This window comes from Leptosomus discolor, chromosome 11 (assembly GCF_034619465.1).
Source record: "Leptosomus discolor isolate bLepDis1 chromosome 11, bLepDis1.hap2, whole genome shotgun sequence".
Classification (NCBI taxonomy): domain Eukaryota; kingdom Metazoa; phylum Chordata; class Aves; order Leptosomiformes; family Leptosomidae; genus Leptosomus; species Leptosomus discolor.
The window spans coordinates 2,417,833-2,445,503 of NC_141401.1; the positions used below are offsets into that span (position 1 = coordinate 2,417,833).

General features: G+C 51.1%; 1 protein-coding gene across 1 annotated transcript in view; it reads right to left on the reverse strand.

Moving 5' to 3' along the window:
• Positions 1-343: 343 nt before the first annotated feature.
• SMAD6 (SMAD family member 6) overlaps positions 344-27,671 on the reverse strand; it is a 43,638-nt gene continuing 16,310 nt past the window's right edge. Inside the window, exon 4 of the mRNA XM_086471645.1 lies at positions 344-885. Coding sequence (XP_086327771.1) covers positions 344-885 — 542 coding nt within the window. The remainder of the gene's footprint in view (positions 886-27,671) is intronic.

Genomic DNA, 27,671 nt, shown 5'->3' on the forward strand with positions numbered 1-27,671 from the left:
ATCAATGAGTGACTGGTATTAGCTTTTTGTCTGGGTATTAATAATATTTCAAAAAACCATACATCAAAATTAGGGCTTTCTCCTATTTTTGCTGTATAATTTTTCTTTTTTAAAAAAATCTGTATTGAAAGAATTATATAAGCCAAAGTGCATTTTCTGTTTTTTGTCCATATACACATTGCACCATACATAAATAATTACATTGTAAAAATGACTCCATAATTACAAGTATAATATATATTTTCATATAATATATAAAACTTTATATTAAATCTAGGTAGATGATATTTGGGATAGTCTGTGTCTTTTTTTTTTTCTTTTTCCTTTCGTCAGAGGCCGACCGTTATCGATTGTTACTGAGTAAAATCTCCAGCCAACAAGGACACGACGTGATAAACTGTCTCGAGTAACACGGCCCCCAGCCTTTGGCGAAGCTGATCCGCACGCTGTTCGGGTCGTAGGGCCCGTCGGCGTAATCCAGATCGGCCGTGTGCTGCAAGAGGCAGGACTTCTCGTAGTCAAACACCTTGATGGAATAGCCCGGCATCACCTTGCGCACGATCAAAGTCCTACAGTTGGGGATGTCCAGTGTCGGGGAGTTGACGAAGATGGGATGCTCGCTGCGGTTGTAAGCCCACACGCCGTCCGGTTCTTTGCTCAGTAAAATCCCGTAGCCGATTTTACTTCGAGTCCTTCTCACAGTCTCGCTCCTGTTTTCCAGGTTTAGCTGTCCGAGGCAGAAGCCGTTTCCTTGAGGTAGGTCATAAAATATACTGACAGACTGTTCGTACACTGTGTAGAGGCGGCCGACGCGCGTCCGGTGCTCCCAATAGGCCACGTTGCACCAATGGCTCCTCTTCACGGCATCGGGCGACGTACTGGCGTCTGTGGGGGAAAGCAGAGGAAGAGTCAGGGTTTGCTGCGACCGCCCGGGAAAAGACAGGGATGGAGGGTAAGCACACGGCTCTTCCCACCCATTGGCTTTGCTCACGCGGGAACTGAACTTGTGTTCAGCCTAAAGCCCGTCTTCAACCCAAAGCCCATCTTTGACCCAAAGCCCATCTTTGACCCAAAGCTCGTGCTCAACCCAAAGCCCATCTCCCACCCAAAGCCTGTCTTCAATCACGGCGAATGCCACCAAGAAAGAAGGCTCAAGCAAAGGCTGGTGACCCAACAGGTCACCCACCAGCTCCCAGGGAACTCAACGCCTCTTTCTCTCTCTAATTTCACGTTCAACCCTGCGTCCAGCAGCTGGGACCCTGTGTACTCAAGATACGTGCATTTCGACCACCAAGAGCCAGCATGGATACTGTACCACTGTAACCCAGGCACCCCTGAGCTTGGTGGGTCCCCAGGCTCCTCCACCATTGCTGTGGCGGTGTACGCCCATTTTCAAAGGCCAACTTGTGTTGTGCTGAAACACAGAGGATGTCCATGAAGTGCTTGGATGACTGACCCGACAGTTATCTCTGCTATGTAATATTCTTTGACAGCGATGCTGATGTTCCCACGGGGAACATGAAATCTGAGGAGACATTTCATGCCAAGTGGGAGTAGCTGCTACAAACTATACATGTCCTCCTACAAAGCCATTGGAACTCTCTCCAGAACAATGAGAAACGTCTCTTCTTTCTAGGAATTACACTCAAGGAAGATGGGAGGGACGCAGACTGCCAGAAATCCGCTTAATTTATGATGCCTCCAGGATTTACGATGCCTCCAGAAGGAAGACAGGAACTCTCAGCCCTAAAAGAGCCCCGAAGAGGGTGAATTAACCTCTTGCTGATCATCACTCCTGCTCCCACCACACCGGCTAACAGAAAACCGCCCTGGGATTTCAAGCAAGGAGCTCTGCTTCGAGCCAGCCCTGCTCCATGCCTGCATTAAGCTCCCTGACAATATATCACGCGCCCGCGGCCTGCTGACCCCTCTGCCTTCGTGCCATCACGTCCGATTAACTCGCACGCGGGGTGATGCCATTATTTTGCTTCAGAGACCCTATTGACGCACCGGATTTCAAGCGCAGCCCTACAGCCCCGTTTCTTTTCAGGCTCAAATTACCCCGGAGGGGAACGGGCTCTCCTCCCCATTAACCATCTTTGAATTAAGCGGCTTTGTTGGAGTTTAACTTGAGTGGTAACTCTACAGATTTAAGGGGAGGGAGATGGGGGATAATTGGGCAAGCGGGGAGGCCGGCGGGACGCTCTGTGCCGTGGGCAATGCTCATCGTCGTCCTGCACCGACCCCTTCACCCGTCACAGGTTTGAACCGCCCGGAAAATGCCGGGTTAGGAGCCAGCACGGCCACCAACAGCCCGTTTTTGGTTTGATACACATTTTATTCACAACTGGGAAGGAAACCCCGCAGCAACGAGACACTTCAACCCCACTGTGAAAAGAAACACCACTTCCCTGCATTTACTGCAATCCATGGAAGAGCGAGCCAACAGCTTCATGCCCCCTAATACTGGAGGTGATGGCCTGGACCTCCTGAAGGCATGGGTAAAGCCTAGCTGAATACAGCTAGGTGAGATGCACCCCTAAATTCAGAGTCCGTGGCTCTGCACAGCAGGGAAATGGGTGAAGACCCTTGGTCAGAGCAATGGTAGCGCCCCAGAGCCCGGTGAGGCAAACTTGGGTTTCCTTCCCCCAAGTGGAAGGTCCTGTCCCCGAGCCACAGACCTTACGGTGGGGTGAGACACTCCACTATGTCCCAGTGGAACTGATGGGTCTTTGTGTCTCTGAGCCATCCCCAGTGGAAACCACTCAAGAGTCACTCTGTAACAAGCTTATCCTAATGCTGAACTCTGCTAATGACAAAAATCAGCAAAGTCACATTTTTTCCCCCATTCTTACTCTTTGGAGAATAACTGTATTTCCTCTGCCATCTCAAATGACTGTGTCTGGATCACCAGGAGTTAACTTGCTCCGAAAGGGTAACGACTTCATCGTCAAGTGCCTGATAGATATGTTGTACCCAAGCACATCATTAAAGACTGATGACTGGACTTGACTCTTTCTCAAGTATCTCATGATGCCCAGCAAAGCACCAGCCACGCGAACATGCAAGTTTTTGGGAAGGAAGAGAAGATTCAAAAGCAATTCTGGGTTAGAAACACCTCCCCGCTTCCAGCTGCCTAGTGCCAATACAACGCACTAAGATCTCCACCAAGAACAGAAACTTTGATGAAACTGGTGATGAAAAGCTTCAGAACATCTTTGCAGTATTTCTGTGGCAGTTGCAAAATCGCCGTTAACCAAGTTTATGGCATTAACACAAATCTGACCCAAACATGGAACATTACCGAAGCAAGACCATCCTTAGTTACATCTGTACAAACCCCTGAAACCAGCCTGGTATGAACAAAAACCTTTTGACCTTCTCTGATAACACCCCTTGGTCTACCACCATGCAGATGGTCAGCGCATTTTGCTCTTCAAAAAGCACTACGGTAAATATTTCCAGATTTTCTTTTAAGAGGTGAAACAAGATGTAGTTCATAAATGACACAACAGCAGAAAGAAGTACTGAGCAACTGAGCTTCACCTGCAGGTACATCTTCCCCAGCGCCCAGTTTCCCCTGGGACATCATACAGCTGAAATGCCCCCAGTGCCTTTCCAAAACTCTCCTCGAATGCTAAATTTTGCTGTTGTCCCACTCGAGTGATGCTGGGGGGGGGCTACAGACAAGCTCAGAGCTTTTCATCTGCTGGGCCTGGAGGCTGGTAGCAATTACTGAGCTCTGCATCAGTTTAACCTCCCAACCTCCACAAAGCCCTGCATGCCCATTAGGTAAGCTGGTTTGGTTATGACATTTTTTTAGAAAGTACCACTCAGCCCCTGAATTTCCCTTACAGACTAAGAATGGGACAAGTTCAAAACCGAAGTTTCCCCATCAGCTGAATTAATGAGGGGAACAGTCACCAATAAACATTTAAATAGGTGCTTCCCATGGTTTACTGCAAATTAACATACTTAGTGGGGAAAAAATCAAAGGAGGAGGAAACCAGTGGCTGTTCTACAAGAACATCTCGCTGTAGGTGCCACCATCCCTCATGACATCCCTGCTTTCCAGGACCTGGCAAATATTTTGGCAAAATCATCCATCGACGCACATGCTGAAAACAGGGGAAGGGTTTTTTTACACCTCCTGCTTTCATGCATCTGAAATAGCCTTATTAAAATCACTTCCATGGAATTTATGGCATGAGCTTCAGTCCATCCATCCATGCATGCATCTCGGGGGGCGAAATCCCCCCTGCCAATGGGCTTCTCATCTCTGTCACCCTGTCACAGCTCCTGCCGGGCAGCGACAGCTCTGCCAGCTCAAAGCACTCCTGGAGATGTCCCGTGCTCCTTCAAACAGGCGAGAATGTGAGTTTTAGCTAACTGCCCATCAAGCAGCTGAAAGTTTCCTTTCCACCCCACTTTTCCTGAGCAGGGGTGAAGAAAGGCTTTAAAAGCCACGCACCAGCCGCAAAAGCAACCTGCCCGTGGCCCACAGGCAAACAAAACACCCCAAAAGGAGACGGTTAAAAGGCTCATCCGAAGAGCCTCTGCCTCCAGAAAGCTTCGGGCAGGCTCCCTCCTCTCCCCCAGCCCCATCCATCGCCGCTGCCCCGCTCCCCGTGCCGCGGTGGGTGCCTTCGCCCTCTTGCACCCTCCAGCGCGCTCAACCGAATCCCGACAACGTGAACTCATCTCGCGGCCCTGACGGAAAGCAACAAGCGCTTCAGCAAGCCCCCGATACAAGGGGGCCTGCGCTGTGTCTTATCCCCTGCCAAGTATTAGTTTCGCCTCCAGCTATTAGCCACTACCACTCAGCAGACAGCAGGGGCGGCCGGCAGAAAACCATGTCCTCTGCCTTTTAAATAAATATCCCATTTTTTCCCTCCTCTCTCTCCACGCTGCCCTTTATGTACAGACAAGAAAATCCACTTTTCCACTCCCCCCCCCCCCCGCCCCTTTCTGCTGGAACAGAGGCTGGCTTGTTAGCTTTCTTTTTGAAGAAAGAAAAATGTTTTAGTCCTGCAGTGCCTCCCTCGATGGTATACCACGCATTTTTAACAACTATCATTGTAGGCAGCTACAACTTCTAACAGCTACATTTAGGCTGGCGTCAGGGCTATCTCCTCCATCAAAGCCACCTCTATCGATCAGATGGATGGGCTGAAACTCTGGCTCTTGTTTACTCGGTCCTCCGAGCTGCCGTTTCCTCCGCTGCAGCGATGCCTTGCAGCAGACACATTCAAAAGGAAATGCAAACAATTTAAGATTAAGAAAACAAGATAAAAAAGCAAGACGGAGAATCAAAACCAGAACTTAACGGGAAAAGAGTCTCGCATGGCTCAGGCAAAAGGAATCCGGGTACGGGAGTAAATGCAAAGAGCAAACACTGTAAATCCTCATGGCGTTCGCAGCACTGCTGCTTTCGCTCCCTGCAGAGTGTGGAGGTAAAGAAAATAACTTGAGGTTTTGGATTATTTGTGATTTGACAGCGTTTTATGCCAGTAAAGTTCAAAGCAGTGCATTAAAAGAGAAAAGAAAGATGCTTTTTTCCCAAACAAAACGCCGCACAGTCCCACTGCTTGATGTTGCACTTAAAAGCAGGGCGGAAAACATGGGCAGATCACAAAACACATGAAATATCTCTGATTCATGCTTTGGCTCTTCCAAAGCCACCAAACCTCTTCTCAGCAGGTCAAATGGCCCCCACAATATACGGCTGCAAGCAAGATCTTGCTGCGTAAGGGAACGGGGGTGAGAAGGGAAGTTTGCTGCAGCACTTTGAGGAATATTCCCATTTTTGCACGGACTACTGAGGAAAACAGTCACAAGTGGCCCCGTGTGGTTTCTCCAAGCAGAGCCCTCCCGTGAGGAAAGGGTGGTGCCAGGCCCCCCCCCTTCCCCACCTGACCCCAAACCACGCTCATGGGGTTTCAAAACACACTGAAGAGGCGCCCACAGGGAAGACCATGCATGTGAAAAAAAAAAAAAAAAAAAAAAAAAAAATCACTGCACTCTCCAGACGTGATGGGGACAAAAATGCACGTCTGGGCACCTGAAGAGATGATGTGGGATATTCAAAAGTGCCCCCACAACTCAGCCCACACCCCATTTTCACGTCCCACCCTCCCGTACTCCTACGTCACGGGGCAGCCTAATGCTCCGCTGGCCATGGAGCTCAGTCACCTCCTTTCTCAACAGCCAACCTCTTTCCACGCTGTTTTATTCCACTTCAGACTCCATTAAATACATGCTCAGTCTTTTTTGTCCCCTCTGCCGTAGCACAGACGCATGCTTACACCACCCAACACGCATGAGGTATGGAAGCAGGATCGTTACAGCCACACACAGGTCACTGTGAACAAGGTCCAGACAAAAAGCCCGGCACAAAGAACATGCACATTTCCCCAAAATCTTCTAACAGTTCACCATGGAGCTACTGGTTAAAATAATCCCCCATTAATACCCTTATAAACAAGCCCCGGGGTAAGGAAGGGGTTAAAACTTTCCACAGCAGAAATGGAATTTTTATGACCCTGAAAAAAAAAAAAAAAAAAAAAAAAAAATTAATTGTCAATCTGCCCCAGCAAAGCTCACAACCATTTTCGTTAAGCCAATATACTTAAAATACCTCTGCCTTACAAGTTTCAGCTGGAATGCGGCACTGTGGCCCCCCGAGAGCCCCCGCGCCGCAACTGGCACCACGGCATCTACCCCCGGCACGAGACCCTGCCCATTCGGGTCGGGGAGAAGCTGAGCGCTGCCCCCAGCATGGGGCTCCTCCACGCAGACGCCCTGGGGACACAGGGCCACCAACTGGCACCGTCTGCCTGTCCATCCTCATCGGGAGGTTAAGACTTTGAAGGCACCTTCCCGCCCTTGGAGGAGCTGCAGCGGCTGGTGAGCCACGTCTGGGCCAGCAGCTGCTTTGTCAGCCCATGGGAGCGCTCCAACAGTGGCTCCACCGTGTAGATTTAAGGCAACACCCCAAGCCCACCAGCCAACAGGAGGCTGGGCAAGAACTGGGCTGCCATCCTGAACCTTTTCCTTCAGGCCCAGAATCAACGGAGGATCCTTTAATGTTCCAGCTTTCACCAAGCCAAACCTGCTCCCCGATTCACAGAGGCCCCGAAAAGCTGCCATCAGCTCCGCAGCCGATGGCCGAGGTCAGCCGTAGGGACAGCAGCCTGCACCTTCCCCATCCTGCAGAGCATCAAACTCTCTCCCAGACTTCTGGTTTGCTCTGCTGAGAGAGACGTAACGATTCAGCCCAGCTCACACCTCCATCATAAAGTAACAGTGTGGGTTTTCCATATTACGATTAATCTGGTGTCACCACTGTCGTGGCGGGTCCCAACTCCTCCAACGCCAGCACGGCTCCTGGCATGTTCCTCACACTGGATGCGGCTGCCATGCAGCCAGGGAGACCAGTTCAGCTCACTCACCCAGCAAAAACCCAACACCAAAGCAAGCACCACAGACAGCCGAAAAGAGCCCTCGCTGTGACTGTACCCACCATGGAGGAGGCATCTTCCTCCTCCTCCAGCCTTTACCTTGGAGCAGAGTTGGTGCTCCCCAGCCGCCTCCGTGAGCCCATTTAATTCGTTAACCCAGTGGATTATTAACTCAGAAGAACACTTGCGTTGGGTTAATTAATTAAATTAGTTCGAAAAAGGGTCTGATGGGCAACAGAGCCAGTGAAAGAGGCGTGTGGAGATGTCTGGGGGGAAAGGGGGACATTTCCATGGCAGCCCAAGAAACAAAATGCAACACAGGACAGGAGCCAATGCCAAGAATTAGGATGAAAACAATTTTCTCTGCATAAAAGAAACCACTCTGCAAAATCATCAGCTCATGCTAGTTTTTTCATCTCCTTCAAAGAAAAACACATGCCATGCTCAGTTCTGCCTGGGAATTTGTAAGTCATCATCAATTAGCTTACTTTCAAGCTAAATTCAAGGAGTTTGTTTCTAATGTACCTTCTCTGGCCATTAAATACACAGTTGAGAACATGATTTTAAGGTATTTCAGCAGGGCTTTTTTTTTCCAGCTCCCCTGCTTGCTTCATAAAGGTCTTTTCAGCAAAGGGTGAAAAGTCCTAGAAAGTAAGAAAACTGGAAAAGCCCAACTCAGGTATTTTTCAATGACATTTTTATGCGTTACTTCTAAAGGGCAATGTTTTCAGAGATTTAGGTGGGTGTTTTTTGGTGGGTTTTTTTTTTTTTTTTTTGAGTTGAGCCGTCTCCATATAACCTCAGCTTCCCTTGCTCACCGTTTTTGCAGGCACATTCATTGCTTTTAAGTTCCTGGGCTGTGCATGTAACTGCTTTATACCTGGCATGTAAAAGTTAACACAACAATGTGTAAATACATCTTCAAAAGGAGCCCAAAACATAATCACCTACGTTGGCTGCCAACTATGAAAGCACCAGACCTGTCATCAACCAGAATTTGGCTGAGACTTCTCCACTGTTGGAAACCAGCCCCGGGTAAGTCCAAGCCCAGCAAAATCCCAGGGTCGCGCTCAGCACCTCTGTGAGCACCCGCAGCATCCCCGCTGCCCGGCCGTGGGTGCCTCCACCCTGTGCCCCAACCAGCTGAAAAAATGGGGAGAGAAACGAGCTGGTGAGAGACACAGGGGATAAGGGAGGGGGAAGGTCTCCACTAACTGATTTTCTGTAAAATCAGAAGGTTTGCTGAAAATCTTTGGAGCACCATCTAGTTGGGATCGGCTTTTTGATCTGCCTCCACCTGAGCAAGGCACTGACTACACTCGGGGGGCGGGGGAAGGCTCATTCCCCAAACGCTCTCTGAAGGGCACTGCAGAGGGTGGGGGGTGCTGGGACAAAAAAAATGGGGGAAAACCCCCCCTTTTTTTTTTCATTTTCAGGTTGAAAACTCACACCTTTCCAGCTCCTCCGAACAACAGTGTATGCAATCCCCGCCGCCCCGCCCCGAGCCTGAAAACCACTGAGAATCTGGGAGAAATCACCCCATAAATCACCCGACGCGGCAGATTTCCCTTTTAGCCGCCGCAACGTCCAAGGCTCCCTTCCCCGCGCCGCTCCTGCCTGGCGCCGCGCCAGCCCTCGCTATTAATTAATCCGGGGGCCGCCTGCTGCAATCCCGGCTACGCCAACCGCATCCGACTCGGGCTGGGCTGGTGGGCAGAAGTTGGGCTGGCCGAATCCCCCCGGGACCTCCTCAGCTCTCTTCTGCCTTTCGAAGCCGTTTTTGGCTTGGCAAAGCCAGTTTAGGTGCTCTTAGAAATCCCGACTGGACGCCCTCGGGGAGGGAAATAGAATCTGCGCAATGACCAGAGCCGCGGCGGATCGGAGCACCCCGCAGCGGAGCAGAGACTCTGGGAAACGGCATAAATAAATAATAATAGTTTCTGCTCATGGAGAAGTTTCGGCTGAGCACTTCAAAGCATTTTAAAAGAAGAAACTAATTAGTAGGTCTCTCTGAAGAGAAACAGGAATAACACCACTTTCCGCCTCCATCATGCCTCTTGGGCAGAGCACGTTGGGTGCCGGACTCGGCTCCCGGCTGAGCCTGGGAATCACCTCACTGCAGGGTGACGGGTCCAGAGACGCGAGGCTCAGGCTGCAACTGAACCAAAGCCCTGCCTGGTTCACACCAGGGGTTTCTGCCGGGGTGGAGGGGAATCTGAGGTGATGGAGCTGTTTCGGGAAGCCAGATGCTGAGTTGGTGAGAACACCACCAAGGCTGCAGAGACGCCCCTGAAGGCGTTCAAGCCTCCTCACTCCCCGCTGCCACGCTTGCTAAGGGCATCGGAGCATCCCCGGGGGGGGAGCAGGACCAGTAATCCAGCGCAGGACGCCTGACGCAGACACCTCCTCTGGAGAAAAGCAGCAGATTAAAAAGAAAAGGCCTTTTTTCCTCTAGTTGTTAGATAATCTGAGGGCACTGAGCTCCTCCAAACAAAGAGGGCTGTCCTGCAAAGGCCACTCAGCCAGGCAGCACACCGTCACCTACTCACACTGCTCTCAGCACCACCCCAGCCCCAAATTACAGCTCAGCTTCCTCTGGTAATGACCAAAATTTGCCATTTCCAGAAGATGAATGCTTAGTGGTTCCCCTACGTGAGGCCTCCTTCAGATGTCCCAGCCTGGTCATGCAAAACCCGCTCCCCAAAATGCCAGCAAAGCTGGAAACTCTGGCCTTAAGAGCTTGCACGGGACACGAGGCAGGCTGCGACTGCAGCAGCTTTGCCACGCTTTTCTGTTTTTACTCACCAGAAAATGAGCGGAGATGCTTCCCTGGGAGGAAAATCAAAGCAATACCAAATAAAACGTCACTGTCAGATACATTTTGAGAGCCTGCACTTACACTCCAGCCTGAGCCGTTCCCTCCAGAGCGAGACCGAAGCCAGCCTCGCCCCGCTATCTCACCTCTATCGGATTTACGCCTCAGGACAAGCCATGGGGTTTCAGAGCGGAGGCAGACGACGTGAGAAGCAGTGAGCGGGCCGAAAAAACCCAAGGCCACCCCGATTGCTCTGAAGTGAGGATGCCACATAGCCACAAGTGGCATCCTCGAGAGAAGACCGAGGCGCTGGAGACAGATGTCTGTCGGCTCGATGCCAACACCACTGCAAGTATCAAGGATTGTGAAAGCTTTAGGAAACTATCGCCAACCTGGAAAACAAGCTGCGATGGAGAAGTGCCGGGCTGGAGAGGCTGCCCGGGGGCCACGAGCTGGAGCCCATCAAATGTTTTCCTCCATATGGGCTGGGAATGAGCTGGTTTGCTCCTCCGAGGCCGGCTGGGTGCAGAGTCTGGCATCGGGCAGCTGCGAGACCCCAGATTGGGACCTCTGGGAGAACAAAAACTTTGGGCTTTCACCCCAAACCCTTGCTGGTACCCAGAACGTTTGTGGGCCCTCCATCCCAACCCATCCTCTGCCTCGCAAAAGGGCTCTGGCTGATGCCTCCCCTTGTCCAATAATTCTCCTTAAGAAAGACACTTTTTTCCAGCACGGTATCAGTGCCCTCCCATACGCGGGAAGCAGACAGGGGTTGAGAGTGAAATGGAAATTCAGGCTTTGCTCTGGCTGGCCAAAGCCCAAGATCCTTCTCCCGATAAAGTTCTCCCCGAGCCTCACTGTCTGAGCAAGCGCTGCAAGACGGGGAGCCACAGCTCCACGGCTGCCGCTGCACGTCACGCCGCCTGCGGCGGCCTCAAGTCCTCGCTCGTGGTGGATTTGCCAAAGTTTTAGAAGGAATTAAAAGGATTTTGGGTGCCAGCCTGGCCTTCCCAAGGAAATAATCCCTCTGGTGTGCAAGCCAGTTTGGTCACGCTGAAAGGATAAACCTGTATGGGGAGGTCTTGGGGCTCCAGCATCAGCTGGAGAGGAACTAAAGGCAACGGGATGGAGCCCGTATGTGGCGCGAGCGGCCGTGGGAAGAGCCCAGTGGAAGGTGACCAGCAAGGCAGAGGCTAGACTCGGGTCCTGCAGCGCTGGAAGGGAGCACGGGGATGGCTTCTCCCTCGTGCTCGCAAACACATGCAAGTCTGCACAGCCGCAGCCGGGCCGGGAGGAACGTGCAGAGGGATGCGTGCATGCGTGTGCACCCACACACGCCAGATTTTCCGATAGCTTGTTCATGTATTTACATGTAAACATCTTCTGGGTCCATTCCAGCCCTTGCTCTAAGCAAGCAGCCCGCTCCACTGACAACTGCTCGTGGCCAGCATCCATGGGCTCTTACTCCCACTTAAAGAAAAGACTAAACAATGACTTAAGCATCTCAGGATTTAAGAACCGTAGTTGGTCCCTCGCATTCACAGTCGAAGCAGCGAGGATGCTGCGCTGGTGGTTCCTGCTTTGCAGGAGAACCTATACCACTGTGAACGTGGTGGGTAACAACCCTTGTGCCATCTGTGTGCCATGGTGGATGCACTGGGAGGGATCTCCCGGCCCTTTTTCTGTAAAATTCACAAATCAGTAACCCTGAGGCGGCACAGGGCATGCATTTCTGCTGGCCTGGGGTAAGACCACCCCCAAAGACCAAACATACCTCGTCTTGTTTTTATAGTCCCTGGAATGGCGCTGTAAATCTATTAAAGCGCAGATAAACAGCAAGAAAATTTGTGCAAGGGATAAGCAGGGGACGAGGGATGAAAACCAACGTATTTGTACGAAACCCACTCCATTCACAAGCATCACTGCAGCCCAGCGAGGCAGCAACGTGCGGCCTCCAAAAGTCCCCAAAAGCATCTTCACAGTCATCTCCCAGATGACAGAATTCCCAACCCTGTATCTGCCCATGGAGAGTGGAGGTGACTCATGCTAATTACCCTCCCTGGCCAAGAAGGACTTGTTTTCATTTCTAAACCCCACAGCTTCATTTAAAATAAGGGGGGAAAAAAACGGAAAATACCAAAATACCCACAGAACTCCGTGGGATACATCCCAGCCCGCTGCATTAACAGGAATCACAGACACCCCCATACTCCAGCTTCACTCAGGATGTTCAAAGAGAAAAGGATTAATGAGTTATAGCACGGATACAGCCAGAGACGCAAGGCAGAGACGCTGCCAGCATTAGCTCCGGGTCCCCTGATTTCCAGTAATGCTCATTCAACATATAATCCAGCAAAAATAATTGTGTGTGTATGAGCGGAGCTCAAGAAGGGTCTTCGTTCGGATTAAAAACTCTTCCACCTTTCTTGGACAAGTTCTCATCTTCCTTGGAGGGCAGCTGAAATTGAAAGCTAAAAATAACCTTTTCAGGACCGGCCTATGCAGGGTTCATGGTTGCAACTCCTCTACGAGCTGTTTCAAGAGGGAATGCACAGGCTGCAGCTAGAAACTCTGCAAATTAAGTACCAAAGTAAATGATCTTCCCATGGAGAGGAAAATGGGAAGGAGAGCAGGTTGGGCTCTTTGTAAATCAAGGACAGGGAGATTATGTGAACGTTTCGTTATGGCTAACAAGTTCAAGACTGCACAGCCGCCGACACAGCCGAGCACTGAAAGAGAAATATCAGATTCTTCCCCTCCCCTCAAAGGAAATGGATTTTAAAAAATAAAGTAAGGCATATTGGGTGAAATATGCCTGGTATTATACATTAAAAAGGCAGCCTGTCAGCAGCCTAAACCAGACCCATTTCTCTTCTCCATTCTATATATATCATATATATATATATATAGATACCACATCCATATGGATGCAAAGAACCCCCCTGCACAAAACCTGAAGGATAACTGAGTGTAAAATCACGGTCAGATATTTTGCAGAAATACATTCACAAAGCTCCAACGAGCAACACAGTTCTCACTTGGGACAACTTTTGCTCATTATTGCAACATTTCTGACTATTTCTGATGGGGCTGCAGCTGATGTAGAAGCCCCATCGTTCAACCCCAGTATTTGCACGGTACAAACCAACCAACGCTATTGACGTTAGAAACTCTCTCAAGTTCCTGCACTAGAATCCTTAAATTGTTAAAAATAGGAAAGAAACTGCACAGTTCACATATTTTATAAAGCTGGGTTAAATCAACATCTGCAAAAAATATCCCGGTTAAACGAAATAGCAGGATTTCATTAAGTAAATTGCAAGTTGGCAAAAATTCTGAAAGAAAGGGAAAAAGCCACAGCCAGCCCTGTAATTTAAACCTTATTTTAACCGTGACAGCATGACTGCGAGAGGCTGCATTTCCAAATGAAAAAAAACAAAATAAAAGTTTCAAAAAGAAGTACCTGTTCCCCCTCGCTCCCCACCTCGGCGCACAACACTGTCTGCAGTCATTACGCTAACGAGCTCTTTCCCAGGGAGATGAAGCGGGAGGCCCCGCATCCTCCATCCCTATCGAACCCACCAAACTTGCAAAATCCAGGGGTTTTCCACCACGGGAGCACCTGGATGCTTGCGTGGTGGTGGTGGGTGATGGGTGACACTGTGTGTGGAGCCCTTCGGAGCCAAGCGGGCTCGGGTACACCCCGTGAGTGTGCAGCCCGCAGTTCCAAGCCAGCATCGAGCGAGCCCTTTGCTGGAGGCTGAGCAGCCGAAAGCTGGGATTAGACGGCCGCAGGTCTGAGAAACAGCTCAGTCCGGGCGACACTTCATCACTTTCTGCGTTTTAAACACATCCTGCTCCCCTGCACAAGACCAGGAGCCAGCCGGGGGCCGGTGCCTGGGGAAGGGTTGGTGGCCCCGTGGTCCTACAAGGGTGCCCGTGGGGTCTGGGTGCCGTGGGGAGGGGTGGGTGGCAGCAATTGGGCTCCTCGCTTGGGTATCTCAAAGAAGTCCCTGAAAGGGGCACGACGTGTGTCCTGCCACCGAGAAGGACAGCGGTGCTCACCCGCAGGGAGCTGCTTTCGAGGTTTCCTTTGGCACCGGGGTTTTAGGGCGGTCGTGGCACCACGTGCACAAACTCAGGGTGAAACCCCAGCCCCGGAGCTCCAGGACTAACCCTCAGCCCAAGCGACGCCGGGTGGGGGCAGGCAGGGAGCAGGCAGGGCATCGCCTGCCCTTCCAGCCAGTTTTCCAAACCCTTTCCTGTCCCGGGTGACTCAGGCGGGCTGGGCTGGGCTGTGTGGGGAGGCTGTGCTCTTCCCACAGCGCCGGCCAAAAGGCTCTGCAGGAGCCGTCCCTGCAGGGGACAAGGACAGACGCTGCCCGGCTGGGTGGGCTCCTACTGCGAGACACTCTGGGGCCACCTCCTCCAGGGTAACACCCAGCACTGGGCACTTGGGGTCCAAGTATTAGCTCCAGAATTACAGTAATTGCAATTTCCCACCCAAAAGCTTCGCTGTCCCAGGGAAATCATTTGGAAGCAGCACTCCGGGATCAGTAAAATCTCTCATCCGGCACATACCGAATCTGTTTGCTTTGAAAATAATTGCAAAACCTCAAAACAAAACCTAAAACCAACCGGTCCAATATGCAAACTTTGGGAGCTGAGGAGGAGACCTTTAACAAAAAGACCAATTATTTGCTTACAACGTTTTGGCTTTGCTATTTTTCCTGGCATTTACGACACCGGAGTTATTTTGAAGGGCTGTTTGCTTCATGAGGAGCTGAGAAAACAGCGATCCTGTTTCCTTTCTGATCTAAACATCCGTTTGCCGTGCGAGCAGGAGGAAAAAAAAAACCCACCCACCCACCCAACCCCGTACGTCTCAGGAAGCACAAAGAAAGGGGCGGTGGGTGCCAGCAGCACCCACCCCGCTGCTCCCCACTCACCGAGGTTTTCACCTATTGCCATCCAAGGGGGCATCCATCCCTCACCAGCCCTAAATGAAAGGGAATGGCCACCCCGAGGGGTCTGGGCTGCTCTCCTCGAAGCAGACCAAGCAGAGGACGCCCAGCTGGACCCCTTGCATCTTCTGTAACACGTCCATGAAGGCCAAGGCTGCCCCGCTCGTCGCCACCAGCAGCTGTACTCTCTTTCAGCAGGGCTGAGCAGCTCCCAGGGCTGAAAACCAGGCAGTCACACAGTCTCGTGCCAGCTGAGGCAAGAAATAAAAGCTCCACGGGCACCTTGTAGGCGTGCCAGAGATACAGCATCGCTTGGAGCCTCGCAAAATCCAGTCTGGGAGCAAAAGAAGGGCGGCTGTCCTTAGGCAAGCGCAAGGCAAAGCTGGCAAACCCCTGCCCGCCACCAAAGCTCACCCCAAGTCACGTCCAGCCACGTGCCGCGAGTCGCCTCGGCACCCAGCAGCGAGCGGGATGCCGTAGGGGCGCAGGGCTGGATAATCAGAGTAATTGCAAGGGCAGGGTGAAAGTGCTGGAGATGCTCGTGCCTGCCTGAAAACCACGGTGCAACGACGACTGCCAGCGTCTTGGACGCCCCACGTTGTCAGAAGGAGCACCCGTGTCAAACCAGGCCCCTACAAACCACGGCGACAGCACCACCAGAACCCCCAAACCCCCACGACAGGAGCCCCCGAGGTTGTGAGTCATAAATCAAACCCCGCACGGAGACGAGACCTTGCACGTGCCATCGCTGCACCTCCAGCAAGGTGCCTCTTGCCAGCGCTTGGTGGCTGCGGCCGCCGCGCCTCCCTGTTTGGGGACACACACGTGTCACCCCCCAGGACCTGTGCTGTCCTCGCCACCATCTCCTCCCTGCTACGCCTTCCCCCCTTCGGTGAGCAAAGGGCCAGCTTGCCGTCATGTTCCTAAATTTCCTGGCTTTTGAGGATACAAGCCAGGTCATTAACATTATTTATAGGTTCCTGTGTACGAGTTTCCATTTGTTTGTCTGCTTAAAAACAGTGAGGTGAAAAAAAGGAATTCCTGGAGGTCAGACAGCTAAAACAAAAACCCCAAGTCCATGGTCTCATGGACCGAAAGGATCAGCAGCTCCTTTAGAGACATAACTGTTTCCTTAAATGCTTATTGTGTAAATATTTAAGCTACTTTATAAAATTTTTACAATGTGCTTAGGAAGCATAAATCTCCCCATCAGAGCCCGGCAGGCCATCGCAGCGGCGCACGCTTAGACGGTTTTAAGAACATAAACAGGGACATTTCCAATGCTAATGCTGGACCCAAGGGGCCCTAAGGTCACAATCTTACGGCAATAATTACTAAGCTGATCCCCTTCGCTCACCCCAAAGCAGAGCACGGTTATGTGCGGCAACAAGTTATCGCAGTGAAGTCACTCCAGTGTCACTGGTTTTTACAAAAAACCTATTTACAGTTGCTGCGCAGCGGTCGGCAGTATGGATAGAAGGCCTGAGATTTTTCCTCTTTGAAATGCAGCACCAGATTTAATGCCATACGGGCAAAAATTATCTAAGTCCCAAATAATCCACTAATACGCATCCATTTCAAGAATTAAATGATTTTTTTTTTTTCCCCGAATGCCACGTGGCAGGTTTGAAAGAAAGCCTCATTCATTACAGCCGACTTCTGCATCCCGCCCTGGTACAGATGACTGCAACCAAAGCAGTGCCAGCCATCCACTGCAGCCGCTCTCGGGGGTGCTGTTTGGAGAGATGCACTTCTCCGAGGTGAATATTCCCTTGGGTCAGGAAAACAAGACGCTGTGCTGACGGACACGCCTGTATTCAGGGTGGTTTCCGCGTGGAAAGCCACGTAGCTTTACGAGACTTGCTTGAACGTGGTGTTTCCCCGCTCGAATCCTTCAAATACATGCAGATCTTCTCATCTAACGCAGGAAATAACACGTTTCGCAGTTCTTCCCCTGAATGGCTTCTTTATTGTAATTTAGGTGTGTTTGAGGCAATGACAACAAATGGAAACGGGGAACTGGAAGTTCATTCACTTTGCAAAACCCAGCTTTCTGTTGTGTATGATGAAGTGCATAGAAAGTCCGGAAAAAACTTGGATGGGAGTTCAAACACCGATGTTTTAAAGATGAAAGCATGCTCTTCAATTAAATGTTTAAATAAAGTTTTCTCGTACTAAATCATTTAAACATTTTCACATTCCTCGCATTTCTAGAAGTGCTGTTCCCTTTTATTTATTGTCATAACCCACTGCCCTCAGCAAGCGACCATGGCTATGAGGCAACCTGTTTTCTAAAGGGAAAGTTCTTGCAGGACAGTAAAAATTCATGATGAGCAGGGTAGCCTGACTCTTATTCTCCAACCCTCATTTATTCTCCAACCACCATCATATTTTCCTCTTCTTCTTACAAATAAATTCTTCCACGCTGCACGTGGGGACAGCCAGGTTCTGCTCCAAATATTGACCAGAAATTTGAAGTCCCTCAACTGACTTCACCATGGTTGTATTTAGACAGCTGTAACTCAGAGCAGAAATTGGCCTGGGTGTTCAAATTGTCTGTTTTAGAAACGCTTGGGCCGTTCCAGTCTGCCATCAGCGATGAAATCAGCCTTACTCATCCGAACATGGAGTATGGCTCTGCCATCAGCGCCGTGAAACAGCTCCAACAAGCTTCAAATTTGCACACAATCCCTCCTTTCAACGATGCAACTGCATCCAGTGGAAGGGTCCGGCCGCAGGTACTTTGGCCATCCCCTGCTTCCCACCAACAGCATCTCACCACCGTCATTTTAATGCTTGCAGACAACAGTGGTGGCAAAAGAAACCAGTGCCCTGCCACCATCGTGATGCGAGATGCTGGGAAAGCTTTGAAGTGATTACGGTCCCATGCTCAGACCACACAGACCTGGGATGTCTCATTCACTGAGGTGCCCACCTAAAGTCCTTGAGTTTGTTGGGGAGGTACAACCACGAAGCACAACGCCCAAGCCCCGTGATACAACGAAGCTCTAACCTGCCCTCTCCCAGTCTATGCTACAAAGCTTAATGCAATGAGTAACTACAGAGAGATCCAGAATAAACGGGGATAAACTTGCCACGAGTCAATTTAGAGTAGAAACACTGGAAAGGTTTTTTATCGCAGGACAACACAGCAATCGCAGAGGAATGGCAATCTGAATTCAAGATAGAGCTTGATAAATGCGGGGACAGTGCCTCAGGCTAAGCCTGAACCACTGTCCCCGCAAATAAACATAATGCAGTTTCCAAAGACAGAAGGGAAAGTCACCCAGTGTGCTGTTACCAGCCCTCATGTTCTTACTTCCTCATAAATCCATCATTAAAGAAAAGAAACAACAACCCAGACCCAAGGGGACATTAGTCTTCATGAATCCCGAGTCCCGCTCGACGCTCAGGGTTACCCTGACGGTTTCATCCCTGCTGTACTCCACTGAACCTCTCCCCACGAGCTCGCAGGGCTGTTTAGTTAGCGTGTCCCAGTATAAAACTCCGTATTTACTTTGGCTCTATTCATTTAGAAGGCCCTAAAACCCAAATAAAGTCCATTCCCCTTTCTGTGTATCTCCAGCTATTGACACTGCTCATGACCAATTTGCAAAACCAAACAAACGCGCGTTGTGTAATGGAGCTGGAAAAACAATCAGGAAGGGGCTGGAGATCTGCTCGCAGGTTCCCGCGGGGAAGGCTGGAAGGGGCGGCAGCCCAGGAAAAGATTACAAGAAATTAAACTTTTACTCTGACAACAACAGGCGCTATTTTCTGCCCATGACATCATGCTTCCAACGGCTATTAAACAATGGAGATAGTCCAGTGCTGGTTGAAGTCACGGAGAACTTTGCTGTTTGTTTCAGTGGCCAGCATGGTACAGTTCCCTCTTTTAAAAATAGATAATTTTTGTTTCTTTCACATGCCTCACAACCACCCAAATCCTCTCTGCTGCCTCAGCTGCCACGAGGATAAATCACAGCATCCCGGGTCCATGCGAGCAAGCCCAGTCCTTCGTGGCTGCGCTCCCCAGCAGTGAGTGATGAGAAACCAGCACTTCTGGGGCACAACTCATCTGACTTTTAGACTTCTCCCTTATGGAGAAGATGAATTGTGCCCTGCAAATGGCTTTTTCTCCCTGTTGACTGCAGTTAAGCATCTAGAAGAACAGCTCAGACATGGACATCTGTATTAATCTAACATTAAGTGTGAGGACTGCTACCCAGGCAGCATCGAAACGGCCCCCAAAATTATCAGCTCTTTAATTACACGCAAAAGCAACAGCTCACTAAGAGAATTCAAATCTTATGGGTAATGCATCATCCTCCTAGATCACTCTGGATATGAAATGGAGCTGGAAATGGACTCTGAATATAAATACATTAGTGGATCCTTCTACCTGCAGACACAAAATTCACGCGTAATTGGTGGCATTTAGCTACAGCTACGTAACTAACGGATGTCTTCGGTATTTTTCAGCGCTGCTAAAAACAAACACTTTTCCATGCCTTGAAAAGGTAAATGAGATCTCCTGATGCTACAATCTGCACGCTCCAGCTTTGCAGAGGCTGATACAAGATTAAAGGGACTATTTAGAGGAACCACGGGCTGAAAAAGCATCATGCTGTGGCACGTAGGAGACAGTAAAGTTACGACTCATGTTCATGCATCCCCAATCTCAGAAAGAATTTTTAAAAACAAGAGCTGCCACTAACTTCTCTTGCAGCTTGAAGGACCCTGTGATGGCCAAACCCGGGCTGCTGCTGAACAGAGACCCACCCCAGCCACGAAAGGGTCTCTGCATCAGCACAAAAAGGCTTTCCTTTTACATGGCACATGAATCAATTCTTTTTTAGCCCTGTTGCTAAGAAAGACATTTACAAAAATAAGTCCTGCTTGCATCCTCCCTTCGGCGCATCCTTGTTCCATTCCTCTTCGCCGCACGGAGACGTGGTGGAGGACGAGGCGAGCGGTGCACAGCCCCACGCGCCTTCCCCAGCGAGAGCCCGGCCTCGGCCAAACTCACCTGGTTTCAGGTTTCCTTACAAACCCTGAAACATAAATACCTAATTCTACTGGTGAAGCTGAGCCAAGTTTCTGGCAGGGCTGCGTTTGGGATTGAAACAAGGGGAAAAAAAACACAGCGGTTTTGACCCAAAACCAAGATCTCCCCCCCCCCCCCCCCCCCCCCAAACTTGGCAGTTCTCACTGCCTTTTATTTTGTCTCAAAGCCTCAGGGCTCAAACACCCTCCCTTTGGGAAGGGGTGGGATTTTCAGAGCCCTGCAAGAGACCCAGCTCCCCGCTTGATGTTGGACACCTTGATGGACGTGTGCTACAACAGCCAGCGCTTCTCCAGGGCAAAGACGAGGCAATCACAGCCTTTAACGCAGCAGAAACCCCAAAACGACGGGAGCCTGTTCCTAAGCCCTCGCTGCAAATCCCACCCGTGCCCCGAGACGAGCCCTCACCACGGCGGCAGTCGGAGGCTGCACACAAATATAGCTGCAGGCATCTTTCCGACTGCTACAAAGTCAAGTTTAAAAGCAGGATGTTTGGCTGAGCAGCTCTTCCCTCAAATAAACACCCACAACCTCACTCAAAACAGAGAGGCACCGCTCTGGGAGTACTCAAGTCGCCTTATTTCCAAAAACCCAGCCTTGTTTTTTTTCCCCCCTCGTTGCAAGGATGCCACTGGGTCGGTCGGTACGTCGGGAAGGGAGCGATGGCCAGAGCACTCCAAGGGGCACGCAGGCACCCCGGCACACACAGGCAAGCGTTTCCTCACCACCCCTTTTGCAGAGAGCTGCTAGGTAGAACTAGCCAGAAAAATCATGTTTCTGAAGCTCTGAAACATTGAAATGTTGAGAATTTCTCTCTGCATCACAGCGTGCTTCATCGCACCAGAGGAAAATAATTCGAGGTATTATTGCCCTGATACTTGGAGTCTGGGAGTGCATCTGCATTTAACACTCCCCGTTGCCTTTGCAGCACCGATTCTAGTCCATTTGGAGACCACAAAGTCTCCAGTGGTGTACGACTCCGCACCACTCACAGCAGCGGCACCGGAGCATCACGCCGAGGAGACGCAGTCCCGTCCCTGTGCCGTCAGTTAAGACGGGACAAAGATACAGCACTTGGGGAAGCCTGCTGCCTGCATGTTACACGCCTTTTTATACAATATTTCAGCTTATTCACATGACACAAGCATTAAATGCAACTTCAAAGGAGAAATAAGTAGTTAAAGCTCCAAAATAAGCCCAAGCTGTTTCCTTCAGGTGAAGGCACTCGCCCAGGCACTGGAGAAACGCTCTGCTAGGGCAATAAACCACCACCGATCCCGTTTGTGCCTCCCTTCGCCATCCGCCAGGCTCAGCCAAAGGGCACTGCCCTGCACAGCCGGCAGAGACCCCTGCCGAGGTGAGGAGCCCGAGCCAAGCCGTTAATCCTGATGTTTGTTTTAGCTACAACCCCCAGTTTTCCAGCTTGTGCTGCCTGCACCGTTCTGAGGCACTGAAGGATGAACGTGAGCAGGGGCTTTGGTAGCTAAGGAAGCAGACTGGTGTGAGTTGTTAATGCTTCAACCAACTCTGCTTGCAGTTAAATCCTCAATTTGCTTGCCTGCCTTGGACGCATCCTCTGAATGCCCAAGACCTTCCCGGGTGTTTGAACAGGGTGGAAAACATGGCTCAAAATCTCAGCGGATGCTTCCCGTGCTCAACACGCCACAAGCACTCAAACCCAGGGATTTACACTGAGGCAGCCCGACCCGCAGAAAAGCTGGAGAAACAAGTAAGCACCGTGTCCTAACAAACCTCTCCCCAAAGCAAGGTTGTGCTGCAACAACCGGGGGCAGCCGAGCCACGGCAGCAAGTCCGAAAGCCGTGCGGCACATTCCGCATCTTGGTCCTCCCTCCGCACCAGGACCCAGGTGATGCTCCGACGTGGGACAGCTCAGAAGCCAGCCCAATGCCCCAGGCGTAAAAACACCACGTATTTCAAAGAGGACAGAGCCAGGAGAAAAAGCATTTTGGAGGCTGAGGGAGAGCCAGGCGGCAGGGAGAAGCAGGGGCCGAGCACGCCCCGGCACCATGCGGTGCCAGCTTCGCCCTCACCCGGCCCCTCCACGCAGCCTGCTCCTGCCTCCGAAGGGAAATTCACTTTGTGAGCCAGCTGGTTCTCATTGCGTGCCTCTCACAGCCTGCATGGGAGGAAGAGAGCCTGCAGGGAAGGGGAGAGGGAAAAGGAGGGGCGAGAGTATCGGGATTAAACTAATATTGTGTAGAAATCTCAATGAGAGGGAGAAAAGGGGGGGAAGAGGAGAGAAACAAATGTTTTCTGCAAGGCAGCGATGGATCAGCAGCGATTCGAGCCGTGGCTGATCTGGGATTATCTTCTGGCCCTCAGAAACGTTCTGGTGTTGGTTGGTTTGTCCTCATTTAAACCCTGATTGTATCACATACATCCAGCCAGGGCAGCCTCCTCCCGTCGGCAAGATAAGGCAGCCCAAAAGCATCACCGGGAACGAAGCCTCTGCATTTAATGTGGACAACATGCTCAAACCTTCAGCGGTTTTGTGCTGGGCTCTGAAAGCAACCCTCTTCAGCAGCCCAAGGCTTTGGGAGGCGACAGCCCTTCCATTAGCACCCTTTTATTTTATTTTTTTTTGCAGCTGCTTACGTATTTTAAAATGGACAATTAAGATTTGCAGCACACGGGGATGTGCGCACATACGCCAGGCCGGATGGGAAAGGGCTCCCTGCGCCACCGTGAACAAAACCTGTTTGGTGCCAGATCTGATCCAACCATGCAAAATGCCCCAATGTCAGACAGGTTCTCACGTTTTTTGAGATTAAATTACTTTTGGAAAAAATAGATTTCGAGCCAAGAATCGGGAAACTCTACAGTATTATTCTTACTGTTGACCTTTTTTTTTAAATAGCGATGGTCCGCCTGCATCTCTTGCTGCTGGGTTCTGACTGCAAACATCTCAAGTGGATTTTCTGGGACCAACTATCCCTAAAACTCCAAACGCCACGGAGGTCACCCACGGGCTCCTTTCGTCCGCAGCCAAGGGAAGCGGGAAAGGAGCGGGGAGGGAACGACATTTGGGACTGTATGAATGGCAGAGACCAAACCCCAGGTGACTGCAACCACCCACAGCCCCGGGAGGAGGCGAGCCCGGCGGCTACGGCCAATGCTGCAGCAAAGCAAGCTACCGGCGACCCCGCCAAGCCACCCGGCGCCGAAATGCCCACCTCCCCGGCCCCAAACACCGCGCGGGCCGGGGAGCCAACCTGCCCCAGTTCTGCCTGCCTGGTTTGCCACGCGAGCCTCGTTCAGGATAACCAAAAAGCCACCTACACCCTGCGGCATCTACACGTATCTACGTATCTGCTCGCCTCCACGCAGCCAGGGCAGGGGAAGGCTTAAGCACATCCTCACGTCTGCCTTACAGGGCGGTGGGGGGGTGCGGATTGTACACCAGCACAGGCGAGTCCCTGATGGAGCTCCAGCACTAGTTTCCTCTCTGGAATGAGCCCTGGGCATCCAGTTTCCTTGACGGCTTTGCTACGCTCGGCTTTTCCTTCCTGCAGGTTTTAACGAAGTCATTAGCTGACGCTTCCCCGCGAAGCAGCAGAGCTTCAGGGACAGTGGAGCTCAGCGTATAAAATACCAAGTGTGAGCAGCCTTTGAAGGAAAGCCTTTCAAAGACAGACACATACCAAATCCACTGAGGTTTTTTACACAAACAAATTCAGCATGGCAAGAGCAAAACTCATTTGAAAAGATCTTTAATGTTAAAAGTCTCAAATGACCGACCCTTTCAAGCACAGCTGAATTCAATCCGGCTCTAAAGGTCCGTATTGATGATTCAACATGGAAAAGACCGTGATATTTCAAAATATGTGGCTGTAATTACCTGGAAATAAAAAAACTACTCTAATTTTCTTGTTTCAGCAGCGAAGAAGCTGCCCAGAGCGCTCCTATTCTAAAACCAGTGATGTGCAAGTGACTTTTTTTTTTTTGTTTTTTTTTAAACAAACTTTTGCTGACATTTCCCTTTCATTAAAATAGCTCAACAATGGGGGGAAGAGCAACTCACCGTGCACATAGGATCTTTACCTTACTTCGTACTCGCAAAGGAATTTCCTCACTCTCCTCTGGGGTAGGAGTTTCCACAGTCGCACACGAGGGGCTTTAGCAGAGCACCCCGTGCCATCCCAGAAACTGGTTCACTCCCTTTTTCCCGGAGCTGGCCGTAAATCTTTCAAGGCCGGGTATAAATCAGCTCGGCTAAGAGAGGACAGACGCAACCCACTGCCAACAGGGTGCAAACGGCCGCCCCCTCCCTCCAGCCTCACCCGATGGGACGGGGCGGGCTGCCCGCAGACCAACAGCCGTCCCCAACGCTTGGCACGGCTTCAGACGGACGCCCGTGTGCCCGCCAGGAACGGGCCGAGGCGCTGCTGACGGGCGGCACGGACGCCAGCTTCCAGCACAGACCATCCCTCCGTGCGAGCGGTGAAATAAAGCCCAGCGCAAACGCCAAAGTCGGATGGATTCCCACGCTGGGAACCTCCTGTGGTATTTAAAGATGGGCCAAATCAGAAAAGGGCTTGTTCTAGGGGGGGGGTGTCTCATCCTCTCAACCTCCAAATAAGCCATCATCTGGCTCACTGGGAATTAACTTTGGGTTTTGGTGGGGCTGGGATGTCCCCACCAGAGACACGGGCTCGGGAAGCAAAGCACATGGCGTATCGCCACCTCACTGAGGGACATGAAACAGCCTGAGAGCCTCCTCTTGCCCACCCCTCATCCCAGGGTCACCCCATCCTGTGAGGACAAAAGCTCACACCACAGGAACACTGATGGCTTTGGCTGAACTAGGAGGATGGGGACCGAGTAAGGGCCAGACTGGTCCCATCCTGCGATGGGGACCCAGAATTGGAGCAGCCCTATGGCTTGGTCCCCTCGGGGGCTGCCCAAACTGCTTCACATTGGGAGGCCACGGCTCCACACTGGCAGGTACCAAGGCATGACGGCCGCCCCACCACAGGGATGCGATGGGCTCATTCATACCACGTTCATCAACCGCCACCGATGGCCACAGACTGCGGCAGCTCAATGAGTTACTTAGGGCTGTAATCCCGACTGACCGACCTATTCGCTTCCTCACACGCAGCATTTCCCTGGACTCCCCGCAGGAAAACGGTACAAAAAGGGCAGAAAACACGAGCAGACATGTCTGGGGCACCAACGGTCAAAGCCCCAGGTAAGGTGTTTGCCAAGTGCTGTTGAGCTACTCAACACGTGGCACCTTACAGCATCCAACGCTCCCTGCAACACCCCTGCGTCGGCACGGCCACCCCGGCCCAGCTCTTCCCCTTGCACCGGATCCGGTGAACAGACTGAACGCGCCACGGATGCATCGCTCATCCAGTGTCCTCACCTCCACCGCAGAAACCCAGCAGAAACCTACCTGAGATGGAGGAGAAAGCCCCCAACCAGGTTTTGCAAACTCCGGAGCTAGCTAGAGCTGTCACCCTTGCCCAACTCAGGCCCCAACCATAAAACAAGCTCCACAATAGTGTTATTTATTTTTTTTAAGTCACAAATTATTTCCAGCAGCAGGAGGGTGGAAGGATGCAGCGTGCTGGACCCTGCTCGCCGGCACCCAGCCAGTCTCATAAACGGTTGGCAGCCGGCAGAGCAGCAAACCCATTTCTATTGAAATGAGCTTGTTACTACTAATTTTTACTGGCTTCCCGGTTGATTCATAAAGTTTTGTTGGGTTTTTTTTTTTTTTTTTTTGTTCGGTTGGGTTTTTTGCAGATTTCAGAAAGCAATTCCTGAGGCACTCGGGGAAAAACAAGCCCCGGCCTCCCCACAAAGGGCTGCTCCTGCACCCTGGCACAGGCGTCTACGCCCTCCTCAAAACTACGGCGTCTCGTTTTTAGAGCTTTGTAAAATCTTATTAGAAAGAGTTCTCCAGTGTTGAATAGGCCAAAATCAAAACCTCGCAGATTCAGTGTTACCACTATCAGCCCCGTGGCAGAAACAGCTCAAGACTTTGATGGCAGCTGCAGACACACCGGTGCACAGTGCCCAGGGAGGTGGTGGAAGCCCCATCCCTGGAAACATTCAAGGTCAAGCTGGACGGGGCTCTGAGCAACCTGATCCAGCTAAAGATCTCCCTGCTGAAGGCTAGATGGCCTTGACAGGTCCCTCCCAACCCAAACTATCCTGTGATTCTATGATTTTATAGGAACAGTTTGGGTCTGAGACATTAAAACTCCCCATTTTCACATCTGCTCCCTCTCTCCACAGATGGATGCACCAAGTTGTCGCACTAGACAAAACCAACCAGATCTAATCGTGGAGCCTGAGCTTTTCATAAGTACCAGCGACTATTAGCTGCAAGACTCGGCACAGCTTTGCTCACTGATCTCAACGCCTGCATGCACGAGAGCTCCTCTTTTCAGATGGGGAAGGACAGCCAAAGCGATACGCTCTGCAAACACCAGAAGGGCCACAAGTTTTACTCCAAAAAACCCAACACAGAGACTGTACAAGGCAACACACAGGCACTCAGCACCGAGATGGGCCCCTGGACACAAGCTGAGAGCACCATCAGCCAAGTCAAGCCCAGGAGGATGCTACGGGAACAAGCCCACGCAGTGTCGCCTCCCCCAGCCACATTTATGTCTGTGTGAGATTTCAAAGTGTCTTTAACTCTTTAGTACGGCACTTCCCATGTGCTCTGCTTACTGCTTAGACTTAATTAGTGTGAAGACCTTTCCCTACACATTTGTTTCCCTTTTCCATGTGTTGGACCCTAAAGAAACCTGCAGCACTCAGCAACTGAGCACAAGGCAAGGGGCTACTCAGTCTAATTCCAGTTCTCTTTCCACAAAAAGTTGGGTTCTGCTGTGGCTTCTCTGGATCTTAAGAGGAAGAATGGGGGGAAAAAAACCCAAACCATCCAGCTCATTTTCACATACAGCTCATTATCACATACAGCTCGTTTTAGGGCTCAAAGAGCAACAGATATAAAAGCCACAGGACGAGCTCAGGGCACAACAACTGTGTGTGCTACAGAGCTCAGGGGAAGATGCAACGGTGCTCCCAAAGGCATCACTGGGGACCAGCAACACCAACGTCATTTATTCAGAAGTGAGGGAAAGCAGAGCCAGGGGAGTTCCCAGCCACCACTGCCCGTGTTTGCCTTTCCTGCAGCCAGTGCAGGACAGGGCAGGCAGGGATGCTCCAAGATCCCACAGCCTTTCCATGGGGGGAAGAGATGAAATCAACTGCCTCATTCTTCCAAGTGGACAAACTTGCGTTTTGCTGGCGCGGGATCTCACAAACGGACCGTTGTCTGAGCGCAGCGCCAGGCGCTCGCCCCCAGAAGAGGCCACGCTTTATA